The sequence below is a fragment of the Meriones unguiculatus genome, chromosome 5, assembly GCF_030254825.1.
Source record: "Meriones unguiculatus strain TT.TT164.6M chromosome 5, Bangor_MerUng_6.1, whole genome shotgun sequence".
In the NCBI taxonomy this organism is placed as follows: domain Eukaryota; kingdom Metazoa; phylum Chordata; class Mammalia; order Rodentia; family Muridae; genus Meriones; species Meriones unguiculatus.
Window position 1 is genome coordinate 103,962,106 of NC_083353.1, and position 17,762 is coordinate 103,979,867.

At 37.2% G+C, this 17,762-nt stretch overlaps 1 protein-coding gene and 1 pseudogene across 11 annotated transcripts in view; one reads left to right on the plus strand and one right to left on the minus strand.

Moving 5' to 3' along the window:
* Positions 1-2,980, minus strand: part of LOC110561371 (large ribosomal subunit protein uL5-like) — a 28,263-nt pseudogene extending 25,283 nt beyond the window's left edge.
* Setd5 (SET domain containing 5) overlaps positions 1-17,762 on the plus strand; it is an 80,998-nt gene that overhangs the window by 25,363 nt on the left and 37,873 nt on the right. Inside the window, exons 1-11 of one of the 11 annotated variants that reach the window (XM_060383895.1) lie at positions 6,658-6,842; positions 7,648-7,872; positions 11,271-11,463; positions 11,735-11,840; positions 12,167-12,375; positions 12,714-12,772; positions 13,186-13,364; positions 14,277-14,315; positions 16,334-16,576; positions 17,048-17,196; positions 17,588-17,705. In XM_060383895.1, coding sequence (XP_060239878.1) covers positions 11,372-11,463; positions 11,735-11,840; positions 12,167-12,375; positions 12,714-12,772; positions 13,186-13,364; positions 14,277-14,315; positions 16,334-16,576; positions 17,048-17,196; positions 17,588-17,705 — 1,194 coding nt within the window. In that variant the 5' untranslated portion in view covers positions 6,658-6,842; positions 7,648-7,872; positions 11,271-11,371. Of the gene's footprint in view, positions 1-6,655; positions 6,843-7,647; positions 7,873-11,270; positions 11,464-11,734; positions 11,841-11,934; positions 12,072-12,166; positions 12,376-12,479; positions 12,521-12,713; positions 12,773-13,185; positions 13,365-14,276; positions 14,316-16,333; positions 16,577-17,047; positions 17,197-17,587; positions 17,706-17,762 lie in introns of those variants that run through there. The other 10 variants (XM_060383904.1, XM_060383896.1, XM_060383897.1 and 7 more) reach the window with 10 other exon arrangements.

The window sequence follows — 17,762 nt, forward strand, 5'->3', positions numbered from 1 at the left end:
CAGAGCTGTGTAAACATCCTGCTGCAGATTCTTCACGGTGTATATCTTAGAGTCAGCAGGACAGTATTCGTTCTCTTGGACTGACTTGAGACAGTATCTATAAATCACCAACCTGTTGGGACCATGCCAGGATTCACAGAAATTTGAAGCAGAAAAAAATGAAAATGAGTATTTTGTTTTGAGACCTTTAGAGTTCAATGTAATACAGTGTTTCTGAAGTCTTCAAACTAAATTGTGGGCTGCATCACAAATTTTCTAGCTCCTTATGTAATCATTTTTCCTAGCATCCTTTTCTTCCAAGGTAATATGTTATAGTGTTACTAGTCTTCCCCTTGGGATAGTTGGGTTTTGGCTAGAAATGGATAAGCATATATTCAGATGGCACGTGAGTTCTGCAGAATGCTGATTATATGGGTAAAGCCTGCATTTTGAACTGTTTTTTTTTGTGATTTTTTTTTTAAATTAAGTATAAGATTAAAACAAAAATAGAAGTTGTTGAAGGTAAGTTATTTAAAAATCTTAATATAAAAATTTTCCATTCTTTAAAATTGTATAATCATAAGAAAAACTGATTTAAGAAAAAATTCAACTTACATGTACAACATTTTAGATAACCATATTGAAAGATTAAATCATTAAATTACCATTTTTCCCAACCCTTTTGCAGTTTTTCTGTAGGTAATTTTTTATTTTTATTTATTTACTTATTTTTAGAGATAGGATCTCATTCCGCAGATTTGCCCAAAATTTCCTATATGTAGACCAGAATGACATTGAACTTCTGATAATTCTATGTATCTCCCAAGTGCTAGGATTGTAGCGCTGTAACACCACACCAAGTTTGTGCCAGGCTAGGGCTAGAACCGAGGGCTTTGTATTACCAGGTAAGCATTCTACCAAATTACATCTCTAGTCCCTTTTTTGTAAAATTTTTCTTCTTTAACTGAGTTAAATTACTCATTTATTAGGCTGGTAAGATTTTTCAGAGCTGTGCTGTGTGTTAACTTTTATTATTATGTAAATACAGGGCTGAACATAATCCTTTCAGGGTACATATGTCTTAGATACCCGAGTTTTTAGTTGAGTTCCAGTTTAAAAGAGGTTTGGTTTGTGGCTTCTAGTTAGTAGTTGCCTATCACTAATCTAAGGTCTTTAACAAGAGAAAAAACAATGTTATAAATGAAAAAGCCTGGTACCTAAACTGAACAATAAATTGGGCATATGATCTAGGGAAGATTTTAAATTGAGTGTATATTTAAGTCGGAGTCTAAGTTAACCAGTTACAATCATTGATCTAGTAAGATCTGAAGTCATGCTGTAACATTGCTGTCGCTTGTAAAAAGTGGGCAGTGTAAATAGCATTGTAAAGATGTGTTGTTAACTTTTATTTTGGCCTAAGCAAGAGTAAATTTTTTTCTTTTTTTCTCTACTACATGACATTTTAAGTATTGGGTTTCATGTAATTTCAGAAATACAAAATATACCTCTCTGACCCTAGAATATTTATCTTTGCATTTGTGACTCATAATTGGTTACCAGATTTCTTACTAAGGCTATTGCATCCCAGGCTTTTCTTAGGAGTCTGAGGAAAATAAGTATAAATTTTTACTGTAAAGGTATTATTGTTAATGTGTTGAGAATTCTGTTCATCAAAGTGAACATGTTCTTGGTTTTTCATTTTTAAATTAAATTATGAGTGGTAGATACTGAAAACCCAAACAAGTTAAAAGAAGGAAGGGGAAGACAAAGGAGCATTCTAAGAAAAGGGCTTGGGGGGTCTGGGGCGGAGATTATCCCTTTATTTTATCAGAGACTGAAATTGAAATTTGACATTCTTGTGGCTTATGAGGAGCTGATCAGAGATTTCTTCTTGGCTGAGTTGCTGTCTGCAAAAGCTGCTAACAATCACTTGTCTGGCAGCAGATCTTGTTCATCAGGATTGCATCATCTCTGGGAGAGTGGCCAAGGTCCACAGCCTCAGTACAAAGACTGTCTGAAGCCTGTTCTCTTTCTGTAGCCGGCACTCCTCTTCCTGCCTGTCCTCTTCACAGGATTGCTAAAGCAGACTTGTTCTTCATTTCTTTCATTGGATTGGCTGTTTATTGGATGCTTGTCTTCCAGCTGCTTCCGCCTCACCTGTCTGATGTATTTCTTCTGAAATCTCTTGAAAGTCTAGAAACTACATATAAATGGTGACTTTCAAAAGAGTACTCAGCATTAGAAAACAAGCTGTGTTTGTTGGTAGATCCAGTGTTTTTTAATATTGAATGTATTTTTGGAAATATTGTTCAAATGTATAGTTTTCCAGATTTTTAAAAATTGGAAATCCACATATAAAGCATAAATGTAAAGTACATGTCCTTTAATGATTGGTGACTCGTGAACAGCTCTCTTTCCAATTTATGACCTACTAATGTTTCAGGTATGGAAAGCTCATTTTGGCCAATACTGTATTTGACTGTGTGGAGAAAACAGTGAAATCTAAGAAATACTGATCATCTCTTTCCTTTCTTCCTCCTCATTTCCCCAAATCTTAAAGGTTACCTGTTTCCTTTCCTTTCAGGGTTGTAGATAATTGATGGAATTGACCATAGGCAGAACTGACAATACTCCCTGACTCCCTGTTTTGTCAGGAATGGAATGAGGGGGAAGAAAGAAGTCATGGCTTAATATGTTTTGCAAAACTCTTGTCCAGCGTAAACCTGGTATTTAATAAAAAGAGGTCTGTGCCAGGTGTGGTGGCATATGCTCACACTAGCGCGTGGGAGGTTGGGCCAGGAGGCTGATTTGGCCTACAGAGACTGTATCAAAGAAAAAAGAAAAGTTTGAGAGTGGTTGGTGAAGAACCAACCCCCAAGAAAAGAGAGTAAAATTTTGAAAATCCCTTGGAAAATGGAGTTTTGATTTGAAGAGAAAGGCAGCTTATACAATACCTCGGCAGCTTATACAATACCTCGTCACCTTGGAAAATCAAGGCCATTTCCTTCCTATCCTTATTTATGCACAATGAGGCATGCAGGTTAAAGGGTTAAGCTTAATGCTAAATAGAAAGTAAGGAGATTAAGGCAGTACAGAAATAAAATTATCATTAATCTGTAGGTTTGCACTTTGTGAGCATAAAACTGTTTCTTCCTACACTAGTTTGGTGTCTCAGCCTTTTCTAGATTTTGCAGATAATTGGGAATCTCACAGGTTACTGCCCCACATCTTTTTAATTTGTTTTATTTTGAATTTTAGTAAATACTGAACTTGGTTACTGTGATGAGCTCGGTAAACATTTCTTGATACCTCTTGATGTGTCAGGCATTTGACCATTGGCACTGTTGCAGTGGGTGAAAATATATTTGTTTAAATCCCTGCCAATTGTTTGTGTTCTGGTGGTAAGAATTTGAATAATGGAGTAAATTATATTTTCAAATTTTTCCTGTCTAAAAACAGTTCTTACACTCTTTCCAGGGACATCTCCAAACTAGGAAATTAAGTTAATAGTTATTCTAACTATAATCTTGGTTAACCAGAGTATATAATCTGTTTTCTTATATGATATAAGTGTTATAATAAAAGATTGTATCTAGATGATCTAGTGAAAGTTTTTAACGTTTAAATTATACCATTTTACATTGTTTTTCAGGGAAGGAACTATATAAAGAGAATTTTATATTATTAGGATTTGAATTAAGAAACCTCATCATAGGGAGTGGTGAAATGGCCCATCAGTTAAGAGCCCTGTCTGTTATTCCTGAGTTCAATTTCCAGCACCCACAACCATCTGTAACTATAGCCTTATGGGATCTGATGTCCTCTCCTGGTGTGCAGATGTACATGCAGACCAAACGGCCATAGACGTAATAAATTGAAAAAAAAAAGGACCCCATTATTATGAAAACATGATTTAGAACAATATGGTCAATTGGCCTATTATAGTTGTCTTCATCAGAACAGTAGCAGTGGTACAGTTACATAAAGCAGACAGGAAGAAAAAGAATTTATGAAGATAAAATTAATAAATAAATAAATTAAAATTGATAGGCTATTTTGTTGTTTATCAAGACAGGGTTTCTTTGTGTAGCCTTGACTGTTCTGGACTCACTTTGTAGACCAAGCTGTCCTCGAATTCACAGAGATCAACCTGCCTCTGCCTCCCTGAGTGCTCGGCTTAAGAGCATATGCCACCATATTAGCTAATAGGCTAATTTCTTAAATGTGTTATCAACTGTCCATGTTGCTAGTATAATATCACTGTATTTGAGACAAGCTCTTACCTATTGTAGTCCAGGCTGGCCCCTCTTGATCCTCTCCCTTAGTCTATTGAACGCTGGATTACTGGGTGTGTGCCACCACACCTAGCTATTGTGTTAGAATTTCATTAGGCAATGTAGAAATAATGTATTTGTTCTTGAAAGGAGATACTACCTGAAGTATCTTCCATCTTTGCCTTGTAGGATATCTTTTTTTCATGTTACTATCTGAGGGGGGAAAAAAGTTAGCTATCAGCCTAGGTTTGAGTGTATGCAGATGGGTGGTAGGATAGATAATATTTATTAATATGAATGTTAGTGGTGTCTATAGCAAAGGATTATTTTTAAAAGGCCTTTTCTGAAATAGAACACATGATTTGGATTATTTTTACTAGTCATAGGTTATGGTCATCAGATTTCTGATGGTTATCTGGTCAAACAACTTTTCTTAATGCAAATTATTCTAACTGAAATTAGAGGGAGTATCCTTTAGTATGTCCTTTGGGTTTATTTTAGGTGGTCTCTTGTCATTTGCAGCTTTTGTGTCATTTTTCTATGTGTAGGGTTTCTATGTGTAGCCCTGGCTGTCCTGGAGCTTAGTATGTAGACCAGGCTGACCTCAAACTCAGCTATTTCCTGCCTCTGCCTACTGAGTGCTGGGGTTAAAATGTGCGCTACCACCTGGCTGATAATTATTTGACTTTCTATTGTCTTAATGTAAATTAATGTGTTAGTCATGAGAGTCTAGATCTTTGACATTAAATTGACTTCTCAACACTCGATAAAAAAAATGCTTTTTGTTTCCTCCTTCAGTGGCTCTTTTTATATTACTATGAAACAACTGATGTGAATCATGCAGATTCTGCTTTTTACTTCTGAGTGGCTTAATCTGCTCCCCACCCCCATTTACTATTCAGTGAATATTTTTTTCTACCTAAATAATACCAGTTTATGTTTATCAGGTCAAAATATGTTCTTTACTTTTCTCATGCAAAAGCCTTTGTCATGAAATGTTTAGGATTTTTATGTTACCTTCTAGAAGAGAAAAAGCACAAAGATATTTTAAAGTATTATTAAGTCATAGCAAAACTGAGCAGGAGGCACAGATTTCTGTATGTCCTCTACCCACACATGCTTAGCTGCTTTCTTCCACCCTCTCGTCTTACATTTTCATTTATATCTATCAGTGTATATTACCACACAGATGTAGTTTTTTGGATAATTATATCTTTTCTAAGACTAGTTAAGACTATTTAAAAGAAGTTAGAGAGGGCCTGGAGAAATGGCTATTCTTCTAGAGGACCCTGGGTTCAATACCTAGCACCCACATAGCTCACGACTCTCTGATGCCAGTCTGAGGAGATCTAATGCCCTCTTCTGGCCTTTGTGGGCACTGCATGCATTAGGTGTTTAGGCATGCAGGTGGAACACCCATACACAAGTATATTTTTAATAAAACAAGTCAGAGCATAAGAAATGGCTGTTTGATTGATTATAAGTAACTAATTGTATCTTCTACCAGGTTTACTTTAGAAGGAATGACTAAGTGTTTGTAAAGCTGTGTTTATTGATTGCCTGGAAGAAGTTTAAATGGAACTGTTAAGGAGTAAATTAGGATACTTCTGATAACCATCCTGAATCTTGTTTGGTATATTCTAGACTGCTGGTCAGTTAAAGAGTGAGGAACATGTAGCCAGGCGTGGTGGCACACACCCAGGACTCAGGGAGGCAGAGGCAGGTAGATCTCTATGAGTTCGATGCCATCCTGGTCTACAAAGTGAGTCCAGGACAGCCAAAGCTACACAAAGAAACCCTGTCTCAAAACCAAAAAAAAAAAAAAAAAAGGCGAGGAACATGTACTTGTTAGTGAGCCAGTCAGACCATTGTTTTCACTTTGTGAGAAAAGAAAATAATTAAAATAGAAATTTAAAAGTAAGAATAACTTTTTACTAACTTCTTTAGTAGAGTACATAGTAAAACCTTATTCAAGGAGCTGGAGAGATGGTTCTATAGATAAATAGCATTTGGGCAAGTATGAGAACCTTAGTTCGAATCTCCAGCATCCATGTGAGACAGAATGTGACTTCATATGCTAGTATTGGTAGGGATAGAGGCTAGTGGATCCTATGTGCTTCCTGGCCAGCCAGCTAACCCACCCAAAATGCTAACTTTGCAGTTCAGTGAGAGAGACCCTGACTCAAAATAAGATTTGAGAGCTATAGAAGACACTCAAAACCATCCTGTGGTCTCCATGTACTTATACAAGCGCACTCAAGCATACACACTTGACCTACATTACACAGACACCACAAACACAAAGTCTTATTCAAATAATAGAAAAACATCCTACTGAGCATTTAAGAAAAAAAATGTTTTTTTAACTGCCGGGTCAGTCGTTATTTTCCTTTTCTGTGCAGGATTCCTCATGTCCATAACATGTTGGCTGAGGCTCTGCAGCTCACCCCCATTCTCTGAATGGTCAGTCTCCATTAATTGGACCCCGTGATTTCCACCTTCTGCTGTCTTGGACGTCATGAGCATTGCAATCCCTCTGGGAGTCACCACACCAGATACATCCTACTCAGATATGGCTGCTGGATCAGAGTAAGTGCTATTTCCTAGGTAATAGGATTTCTACAAGTTTGTGTGAGGATGGACTTCTTCTGGGCAGTTCATAAGCTATATGTAATATTTTCTTAAAACCTATCCCACTTCAGAAAACATTAGGCTCTCCCTCCCCTCACCCCCAGCTGGAGGGACAAAGGAGTTGGAAGGGGGAGGAAAGGAACTTTTAAGGAGGGATTTCTGGGTAAATAATAAATGAAATCAAAGTTGCAAAGCAATGGTTACATTTTCCTTTGTTTTATGGGTGGGGAAAATTGAAATGAAGTAGGTGTTAACCACCTCCTTCTAAAGAGTTAATTATTTTGATGAAGAGAGATAGGAGGTTTTCTTTCCAATTGATTTTCTTTGAAGGCCTCTTCCTATGTACTTGTCATTAATCTAGAGTTAAAGGGGCTGAAACTTTATATGGGCAGACTGCTTAACCAGCTCATTCTGGGGTAGAAGATGTGGAGAGCTGTATCATCTGTTTTTACAATATTCGTTGCCTAGAAAGAGGACCTTCAAAGTCAGTGGTACTAAACTTGTTTTTCAGCTAAGAGCAGCATTAGAAATTCAGAATTTGTCGAAAAGCCCAATCCCTAAAATAGACTCAGGTCTTTGAAGAATTTAAATGCCAAATGACAATGAAGGTAGGCCTTCATTATATAATTTTATATATTATTCAGTTAAAAAATTTTAGTCTTTTGTATCCCTTCTCTTTTAAGTTGTCCAAGATTGCCCCCGCTCACAGATTCCCCCCTCTTGTCCTTTTACCTCCCTTGTACCCAATCTTCCTTGCTTACAGAAAGGAAGTGGAAGCCCCCTACCTTTCAAGACGAAGTGGCACTACAGCAGGATGTGAAAGTCCAGCGAAAGAGACCCAAGGGGCCTAGGGGGCAGCACACCCCCAGAAGCCAAGTCTATTCCAGGCAGGACCAGGGATTAGGGTCTGGGCTGGAGAAACCCTGGTGTTTTGAATATGTTCAGGTCCAGTTCAGACTCTTGATCCCACAGCCACTTCTTGAGTGAGGTGGGTGTTGCTCTAATTCCCGTTTCTCTTGCCATTTTCAGTCCCTGGGAATTCTTTCCCCTTCAGCAAAGCAAAACAGTGGTTCCAGAATTCTGGGTTGAATGACGTCCCTACTTAATAGTGGTTTCCTTAAACTGAGGATATTATTAAAGAGCATGTGTACTTATTCATAGAGCTACCTACTGCTGACTGTTTATTGGGTTCCTTAAAGACGAGACCTGAAACTACCCTAGGCAGTAATATATGGTATTCTGGGGTAGTCTGGAATTGAACGTCGTTTTTAAGCTTCTTCCAGTAAAATTATGGGAGGGGGAGGGCATAGGAAAGACTAGTTGTCTTTGTTGTAGGGGGTTTTGTTGTTGTTGTTATTGCTGTTTGGGGTTTTTTGTTTGTTTGTTTGTTTTAGTTTTGGTTTTTTGCATGCTAACAAGATTTAGTTATATACTATTAGCTGAAAGTTCCAATTGTGTAGCTCTTGCCCAAAATAAAGTACTTAAAAGTCTTCCTGTGTTATTGGATAGCCAGCTCAATTGTATATTGGTTATAGGTCTTTATAAAGTCAGATAATAACCTACTGCAATGTTAATAATGTATAAATAGACAACATTAATATTTATGAGGAATAAAGAGGTTAAACAATTAAGTTTGGAATTGGAAGGTAAGGAAAAGACCCAAGGCAGTTATTCTTAAACCAGTAACTCCCTCAAAGTATGACAGTAACTGCATACATGTTCTGGGGAATCAAGGAGTAATGGAAGAGTGAAAGTCGCCTTGTCTGTACTATGACAGTAGTGCTGTGTTCTAGGACTTTTCTAAGTGCTCAGTCAGTGTCTGCAGACAAAGTTCTGATACTATAGTCACAACCAATTTCACATTTCTTGTTGAATAGTTTTACAAAGAACATTGATGTCAGTTGTTTTTAGCTTATGTACTAGTCTGCTATTAATTATTATTGATGTTTGTCCTTACCTCATCATGCCTAACCATTATTTTAAGTAGTCTTTAGATTAAACATGCTATTAAGAGCAACATATCTAAGCAAAAAAGACACCTATACCTTTGCCTCATGAAATTTTTTTATCTTACCTCTTGATTGTTGCAGTTTACATTCTACAACACACACATACACACACACAGTTACTTGTAGGAAAATATGTAGATATAACAACAACAACAAAAAATCTTTGCATCTCTTTGATTACCAGATTTCAGTTGCTTTCTAAGAGGTGGCATTAGAATAGCAGGCTGCATATTGCTCATTGAACGTAACTGATGGAATATATTTGTTGTGAGCCTAATTTCTCTTTGTATGCCCAACTGTTAACAACATTTTAGTCACAGGAGAAAAAAAGGATATAATTATTTGCATATAGTGGTTGTTTAATAAAAATATGTAATCCTAATACTCCTTTTCTGTGTGTGTATTGTTTTTTGTGGTCCTGAGGCTTGAACCCAGGTCCTCAGTCTAGAAAAGCACTCTACCACTGAGTCCAAATCCCTAGATCCTATACTGTAAATTTTTAATCTATATTTTTAAATACACATTAAAAATTAATGTATATGTCAGTGTGTAATTATTTAACCCCTAACCAATGTAGACATTGTAAAGTTTCCTCATTAACGATATGTATTTAATTTTTAGATTAGGCATGCATAGCAATATTTTAAATGGCTGTGCTTGACTACAAAGTATTGAGCAGTAGGATGGCCTGTTAACCTCCACAATATACGTTTTATTTTTATTCTCTAGACTTGCACATGAAGTGCATATGTTCATATTTACCCAGTTTGGAGATGGGTAAGATAAAACCAACATAGCTCCATCTCCATGGCCATCTTTTATTTCATGCAACTTTTATTTTTTTCCTGTCACACAAAAAAATTCATTTCTAATAAACAACTTTCTTACTTCACTCATGTGTTTAATGGTATATAGTCTCCTACATAAAAATTTGTATGGCCCTTTGGATTACTTATCTAGTAACGTACATAGTTAATAACAGTGTATAAGTCCATTTCTTTGTTTTAACTGTCCATCATAGAAACAAATCTGCTTTCATTTTATTAATGCTTGTCTGCCTTTCATTTAGGAAACCCTATCTGTTTCCTAATACTCAGCCAATTGCCTCAGTGACCCATGTTCAAATCATCCTTTTCTCAAGAATACTGACTTGCATTCTTGATATATTCCCCTCCCAGCCACCCCCACTTCCAGTTCCCATTTTAAAGACCCTGTCAGTTACTAAAGTGCATGCACCTCACTAACAGAGAATACTTTCCTCTGTCTAAAGTTCCTCACCTAGAAATGACCTTTGCTGTTATTAATAAGACCCCTTCTCACACTTGTGGACCATAAAACTAGGTGAGTTCAATACATATTTCAGAATCTTCTTTTATCCCTCACTTATCAGTTAACGTACTACATTGAATTGCACACTTTATTCCTGCTCAGTGTTTTTTACTTTGTATATCTCAAAGCAGGAAGGTGGTTATTTGAAGCAAATAAATTATTTGATTGGCTAAAACCCTTCAATCTCTGGAGTTGTGTTAACACCAATCCTTGGTGTTGCTAATGGTTGAATCTTTGCTCTGATTAATATACCTTACAGATAATCCATTTCATTTCTGCCAAGTCATACAGTCACATTCCATAATTATTTTAAAAGTCAACAAAACCTAACCAGGTAACAAAATTGAAGTAAACAAAGAAAAACCTATTTTATCCTTGGCTATGGATGCCTTTTTGTTACCAAGTAAAGCTTATGTTAAATTTATAACCTTCTATGTAGTTTGTTCATTAATTAAAGAAAAAAGAAAAAAAAAGTACCTGGGAAGTTTATTTTCTACTTGTCCAGGATACAACAACAACAACACACACAAAAAAAAAAAGTAACCCAGGCTTCTCAATGAGCCTGGTTAAGAAAGGCCTCAAATACAGTTTACAGGTAGAATGCTGTCTTTGCTCCCAAGCAAGACATAATGGAAAGGGAAAGGCTTTGGAGTCAAACATTTTGTTTCAAATCTTGGCTCTTTTAGCATATGAAACTTCAGAAGATCGTGTATTCTCACCACCTCAGCCTCACTTCCCTCTCTATAAAAAGGGAGTGCTGCTTATCATGTTTAATAATCACAGATATTAAGCGAATTAATACATATAAATTCGTAATGGTAGCCACAGTTACTATTTAGTCTGAAACAAATTTAACTCCCAAGTTCAGTTTTGATTATTTTGAAACCCTATGTTATTATCATGCAGCTGTTAAACAATTGTGTCCTTGAATATGCTTGCATGTCCTTGGTGGATGAGAAATTCTAATGTGAAAGGTATTTGGGGGTTCATCAAGATGAGAGGTGTGATAAATATAAGATGCCATTGTTTTTGCCTGTACTTTCTTCAGGGTATCCTGTCTTGGTAGTGAATGGAAGAGGGACTGGTCCCTGGGGCAGTGCAGAAGGCACTTTCATCATCTCACTCACTGCAAATGTCATGTGAGGTTTCATGGAAGTATTAAGAGATCCAATTAAGAAGAATAGTTCTGAGTCTAAACCAGCCCAGAGTGGCTTCTCTAGGGGAAACTCCCCGCTCTGCTGGTACGTTTGTGTTTGTCATTAGGGACACCTTGTATCCCAGGTGCCTGCCTTGAGACATCTGCCTGTACTGGCTTCATGTTACACACAAATCCACATTCAGTAACACTATTATTTATAGGTTTAGTTACGTTAACAGACTTTCACAAAGTTTTTTCTTATTCTAGTGGCTGGTGGTTGTGGAAAGAGAAGGGGTTAGAATGGGAAGTAAACTATTAGTTTAAGGGAAGAGTAGGTGTTCTGCTATCATGCGTTGCTTTTCGCCTTTGTGCAGCCCTGAATCTGTGGAGGCTAGTCCAGCAGTTAATGAGAAGAGCGTGTATTCCACTCATAATTATGGGACCACTCAGAGGCATGGGTGTCGAGGACTGCCTTATGCTGTGAGTATGCACTTGTTTCTCTCCAGAGCAGTGATCTTCCTGGAGTGTAATCCATTCTTATACATTGTGACTTTCTTGAAATGTTTATATGCAGCATGACGAAGTTGCCCCTTTTGCACTTCCCTGCCTCCAGCGGACGTCTAGCCCTGCATCATTGTTCTTGTTTTTATGTCCCAGTTGACCTTGGCATTTTGTTTTATCACTTTCCTGGTTGAAGCCAAAAAACGAAGGGTACTACTTTCTTCTTTCTTTCCATATGTACCATACTTTAGGGGAGAGAGGGGCCAGTGTTTGGACACTGTTGATTTAAAAAATCTTATTTTCAGGATCATAATTACGGAGCCCCTCCTCCTCCGACACCTCCTGCTTCTCCCCCTGTCCAGACGATCATCCCCCGTTCTGACCTGAATGGCCTGCCGTCGCCCGTAGAGGAACGCTGTGGAGACAGCCCGAACTCTGAAGGAGAGACTGTTCCTACCTGGTGTCCTTGTGGTCTTTCTCAGGATGGCTTCCTTCTCAACTGTGACAAGTGCAGGTAAGATCCTGTTCCATCTAAATTCAAACCTGGGTTGCTGGGATTAGGGTTTCTTATCAGTAGGGAAAAGCTCAAAGTATTCTTTCTTGTGTTTGTTAATGTAGATGATTCCTTAGTGCTCCTTGGCTCGAATTCTCTGCACTAGGTGAGAATTGCTGACAACAAGGAATGAGAGATTGATGTTAAAGCTATTGAATTTGATATGAAATTTAATGTCCTGGAAACATTTGGTAGGTGGGAGGGAGGGGGTAGTATATGCAGAGACACTTCTCCCATGTATGATGTGATGTGCTGCATGCTGCTGGAAGGACTACTTTAAGTTTATTTTCCCTCTTTAGGGGAATGAGCAGGGGGAAGGTTATTAGACTTCATCGGCGGAAGCAGGACAACATATCAGGTGAGCAGAAAGTGGGTTAAACCCACATTTTGACTGTAAATATTTTGTGATTTAAATGTTCTACAAGTACATAGTTATTTTTCGCATAAAGAAGTCCCTTTTATCTGGAAACATTTCTTGGACCTGTAACAGTCAAATTATCTTTTATGAGCACCAAAAATAAATAAATAAATTTTTTTTTAAGTTATCCATTTATAGTTACAGATAACTGAGTCTGGAGGGAAAATAGATGGAATAAAGAATATATCTTATATTCATAATGCCAGCAAAAAAATTTTATTTTCAGAAGAAAGGTGGGGTCTATGTAGATATATAGTATAAAGTTAATAGAAGTAATGACTTACCAGATATAGGACATATAGAAGGAAGGAAGCTGATGTTAGTGCCTGAAGTATATGATCATCTTTTTTCAGGTGGGGATAGCAGTGCAACAGAAAGCTGGGATGAGGAGCTTTCTCCTTCCACTGTGTTGTACACAGCAACACAGCACACACCTACAAGCATCACCTTAACTGTTAGAAGAACCAAACCCAAGAAGCGGAAAAAGAGTCCAGAAAAGGGTCGTGCAGCACCAAAGACGAAGAAGATAAAGGTATGCAGTGTAAAATTACTTGAATAGAAATATGTCTGAAATAGCTCGAACTTTTGATTTGAGCAAGAATACACTAAATTTCTTTGAAGAAATTTGATGCCAGTGTTTGTCCACTTTTTCCTACTTTAAAAAAACCAGCTGATCTATATTATGTACAAACAGACCAAACTGTCTTCTCACCTACCTTACTATCACCACAGGCTCAGTTTCTTCTACTTCAGCTACCATCCCAGGTATGGAATGCCATCCCTACCTGGTACAATCCCATATGAAATGCAGCTTCAAGGCTAGGCTTCCACTATACTTACAGCATCTCCCTACTTCCTTGCCCCAAAACAATCTGAAGTTCTTGTCTTGGTTACATGGCTGACCTCATGTCATTAGGCTGATTGATTATCTTTGTATCTAGACAAAACAACACAAAAAATGAGAAAACATCTCTTGAATGGTCTAGGTTTCCTTATTGTCTTGATCACTTTCCTATACTCTTAGAGGGTCTCCAGAAGAAACCTGTTGTGTTTGCTATTCTTTCTTCCCCATCATTGCAACTTGGTTGCTCCTAGGTCACTTGCCCACCCTTTGTAAAAGGGATTGGTCTTTGTTTCATTTTTAATTTCAAAACTGATAATCTGCAACTTAAGGATTGTAGTTTCTGCTTAGTGTTAGGGGTTTTTATAGTATTTAAGTGGTGCATGCTCTTATCTGTTAGTTGTCTAGCTCCACCAAAGTACTGGAGTTCATTAGCCTTTGAACTGTCTTTTTTTCTGGAACATAATTTGAGGTATACCATTGTATTTGTTACACAGAAAATGAGACAGCATACAATACTGGTTATTTCTAGTCTCATGGATATAACTGTCATTCTTGGTACCAAGTTTTGTTTTGTTCTACTTGTTTTCCTCTTTGGGATAGGCATTTCGAGAGGGATCCCGGAAGTCCTTGCGGATGAAGGTAAGGGGTAACCTTCCCTGATGCTGTGTTTAATATTTGATCTTGCATTTTGGTTATCTTCTTTCCTGACATTGATGGTCTGGAAATCTTGGAGTCTGCTTTTCATGAGTTTGTAGTTGTTGCCCTTCAGTTTTCATAGAACTTTTCTCCCAAGTGGATTTTCTTGGCTACTTTATGAAATATTTTCACATCTGTTTCATTAGCTGCCTTTGTGCTGTGGTGGGGTTGGGCAGTAAGTCAGCTTTTTAAACTAGATGAGGCTAGTGTGTCTTATTCTGTTGATTGGACTCAACCTCAGGAGTGAGGATTTTCTGGTGATGAGCCAGGCTCTCTTGTAAACCCTCCCTGACAGTGTGTGGCTTGGACTCACCATTTGGAAGTTGAGAACTTGGTGTTGTTAATATGAGGTAGTCTTATTGGACTAGTACCATTTTTCTTGGCGTTTCTGTTTGGTGCAGAGTTTTGTAATGCTAGTTATCAAATAGTGGCTAGTGTGAGGGAGGGTTCGGGGGCCTTGAACAATGGGAAAATAATATGCTTTTTAGATGCTGGCCGGTGGTTGTTGTTTGTTGTTGTAGAAACTAGTTGGTTTTAAAAAGTTAATGGAAAGAAGGTTTGGTTGTACTTTATTGTATCTTCTTTTACCTGTTCATGAATAAGCTCACATATCTCCCAAAACTTGAGGATTTAAGAGCTTTTGAATTTAAGTTTTAGGATGGTTCTTCTAAGTATTCATATCTCTAAATCTCTTTAAGTTGACCATTACATAAACAGTGATGCCTTGAGTTAGGAGAAACTTACCAGGATTACTTTGTATTTATTTGGAGCACCAGTTGATGTTATCAATGGTGTTGAGTGACATTTTACCTAAGCTGTGTTTTGGAACATGTTATAAGAATTATTTCCTTAATGAGATAGATCTGCAAGTAGCTAAATTTATTTTAACTTCTCATTTCACTTTATTCAATTTATTAAGAAGGACCTTGTGTAGAATTTGGGGGCTAACTGTAGACCTCAACGGTTTTTGCTATCAGCTAATTACTGTAACTAACTCCAGAATTTCACGACCGTCAGAGTTTTACTTTAATTAAGTTATAATATTAAAGTTGGTTTATGAATTTTTGTCCTCACAATTAATAAGGCTTTTCCTGAAGATTCAAGTGGGAGCTATAAGAATAGATAAGAAATAGCATTTGGGCTTTTAGTCTTAAAATCGAGAGCTTTTCTACTAGACACAAGTCTTAGCCAGTGTTTTGGGCTAGCAGGACAGCTGAACAGGTACTTGCACTTGCTGTCAAGCCTCACAACTTGAGTGTGATCCCCAGGGTCTTCGTGGTGGAAGGAAAGAATTAGCTCCCACAGGCTGTCTTCTGTGGTACATGCACACCAGTAAAATAAATGTTAAAAATAAAACAATAAAGTAAACCAGTGTTTTTTCAACACATTTGGGTAAGTAATTCTGTGCGATAAATACATAGAAGGACAGTACATTATTCAAAGTATATTTGATAATGCCCCCAAATGTTAACACTCCCTGTGGGTGATAAGATAGTTTGCTGATGAAAATAATAGGTAACACAAAAATAAAAGTCATTCTCTTACTACAAAGAAGACAGTAATTATAGTGCTATATTAATATGGCTGAATATTAATGTATTTTTGAAATTTTGTGCACTATGATAACTTAAGAACCTTTTACTTTTTGATGAGTTTTTTGTAAAGAATTTATCAATTTTGATAAGAAAAAGATTTTTATGACTTAAAATGTTTATGAAATCAATAATGGGTGAAGATACTGACTATATTAATTTCTAACTTTAAAAGTGGGCAGATAATTTTCTCATTGGAAGTCGTCCAAGACTGCCCAGTTTATTGGTAATAGAAGCCAAATCCCCTGATTCTTAGTCCATTGCTCTTACCCCACACCAACTGCCAAGTGAAAACAAGTGTCTTGCTTATCCTGCCCGCATAGTCATGAATGGTCTCTTACTAAGTCACTTGATCTTTGTTCTCTACAGAATTCTCCCTCTGAAGCACAGAATTTAGATGAAAATACCACTGAGGGCTGGGAAAATCGGATAAGACTATGGACTGATCAGTATGAAGAAGCTTTAACTAATCAGTATAGTGCAGATGTACAGAATGCCCTTGAACAACATCTGCATTCTAACAAGGAATTTGTGGGCAAACCTGCTATTTTAGACACTATCAATAAGACTGAACTGGCCTGTAATAATACAGTAATTGGTTCACAAATGCAGGTAAGAACTAAAGCATTAAAGGCACTAAGATTGAGTTTTGTTTTGCTTTTAATGCCTAAAGAACAAGAATGGGTTGGAATTATTGTTCCTTACAGAATAACAAATGAACTACCTCCCTGCTGACCAAAATCAGGTTACAGTAGCTAAAGTGTCAAGGTATATGTTTGAAAAATTAAGAATTACAAAAGATTTATAGAAAGCTGTAAATTCATAAAATTGTAAAATAGATACGGCTCCACTAACATGTTAAGCTTTCTTTGATCTTGCTTTTTCTGGGATCACTAGTTGGAGCATGTTTCCTGGGGAAATTGAGCTTATGTCAAAATAAATTATTTTATCTCCAAGATAAAACCTAAAAATGTTGGTGCCTTTTCATACTACTGTTAGGAAACATTGTAAATGCTTCCCACACTGCATTGCTATTCTTAAGTGTTAACACTCTGGTTTTTGTTGTTGTTGTTTTAAATTCAGTTACAGCTGGGAAGAGTCACTCGTGTTCAAAAGCACCGGAAAATTCTGAGGGCAGCAAGAGATTTGGCTTTAGATACTCTTATAATAGAATATCGTGGGAAAGTCATGTTACGACAACAATTTGAGGTCAATGGGCATTTCTTCAAAAAGTAAGAACATCATTCACTGAGCACCTGAGGTCTTGCATGTTTCTGGCTGACCAGTCAGTGTTACTATGAAAACCATTCTACTTGATCGGCTGCTTCTGAGGAAATGCTAATGATTCAGATAAGCTCATGCCTGTCGTTATTGGTAGAAAAGGGCAAGTAAATGTGTAAAACATTTAGTGTTTAATATAAAGTGGTGATGACTTCTTTCCAAGCCCAGCATTCCTTGCTTTGTGCTATTCATCAGTGAGAAGCAGACAAGTTTGTGGTGTTTGCTAGCTTAGAATTGCAAATGACTGCTCTTTATTGTGTCAGCAGATGCATCAGAGTTTTAGTTGTGGGGTGGCCTATTTGTTTGTGTTGAGAATTACAGGAATTTTAATTATATCCCTAGACCATATCCCTTTGTGCTCTTCTACTCAAAATTCAATGGTGTAGAGATGTGTGTCGATGCTCGTACTTTCGGTAATGATGCTCGGTTCATCAGAAGATCATGTACACCAAATGCAGAGGTAAGCTATCTTTAGCAACTTACCTTTCAATGGAACCACCAAAGGACACGTTTACTG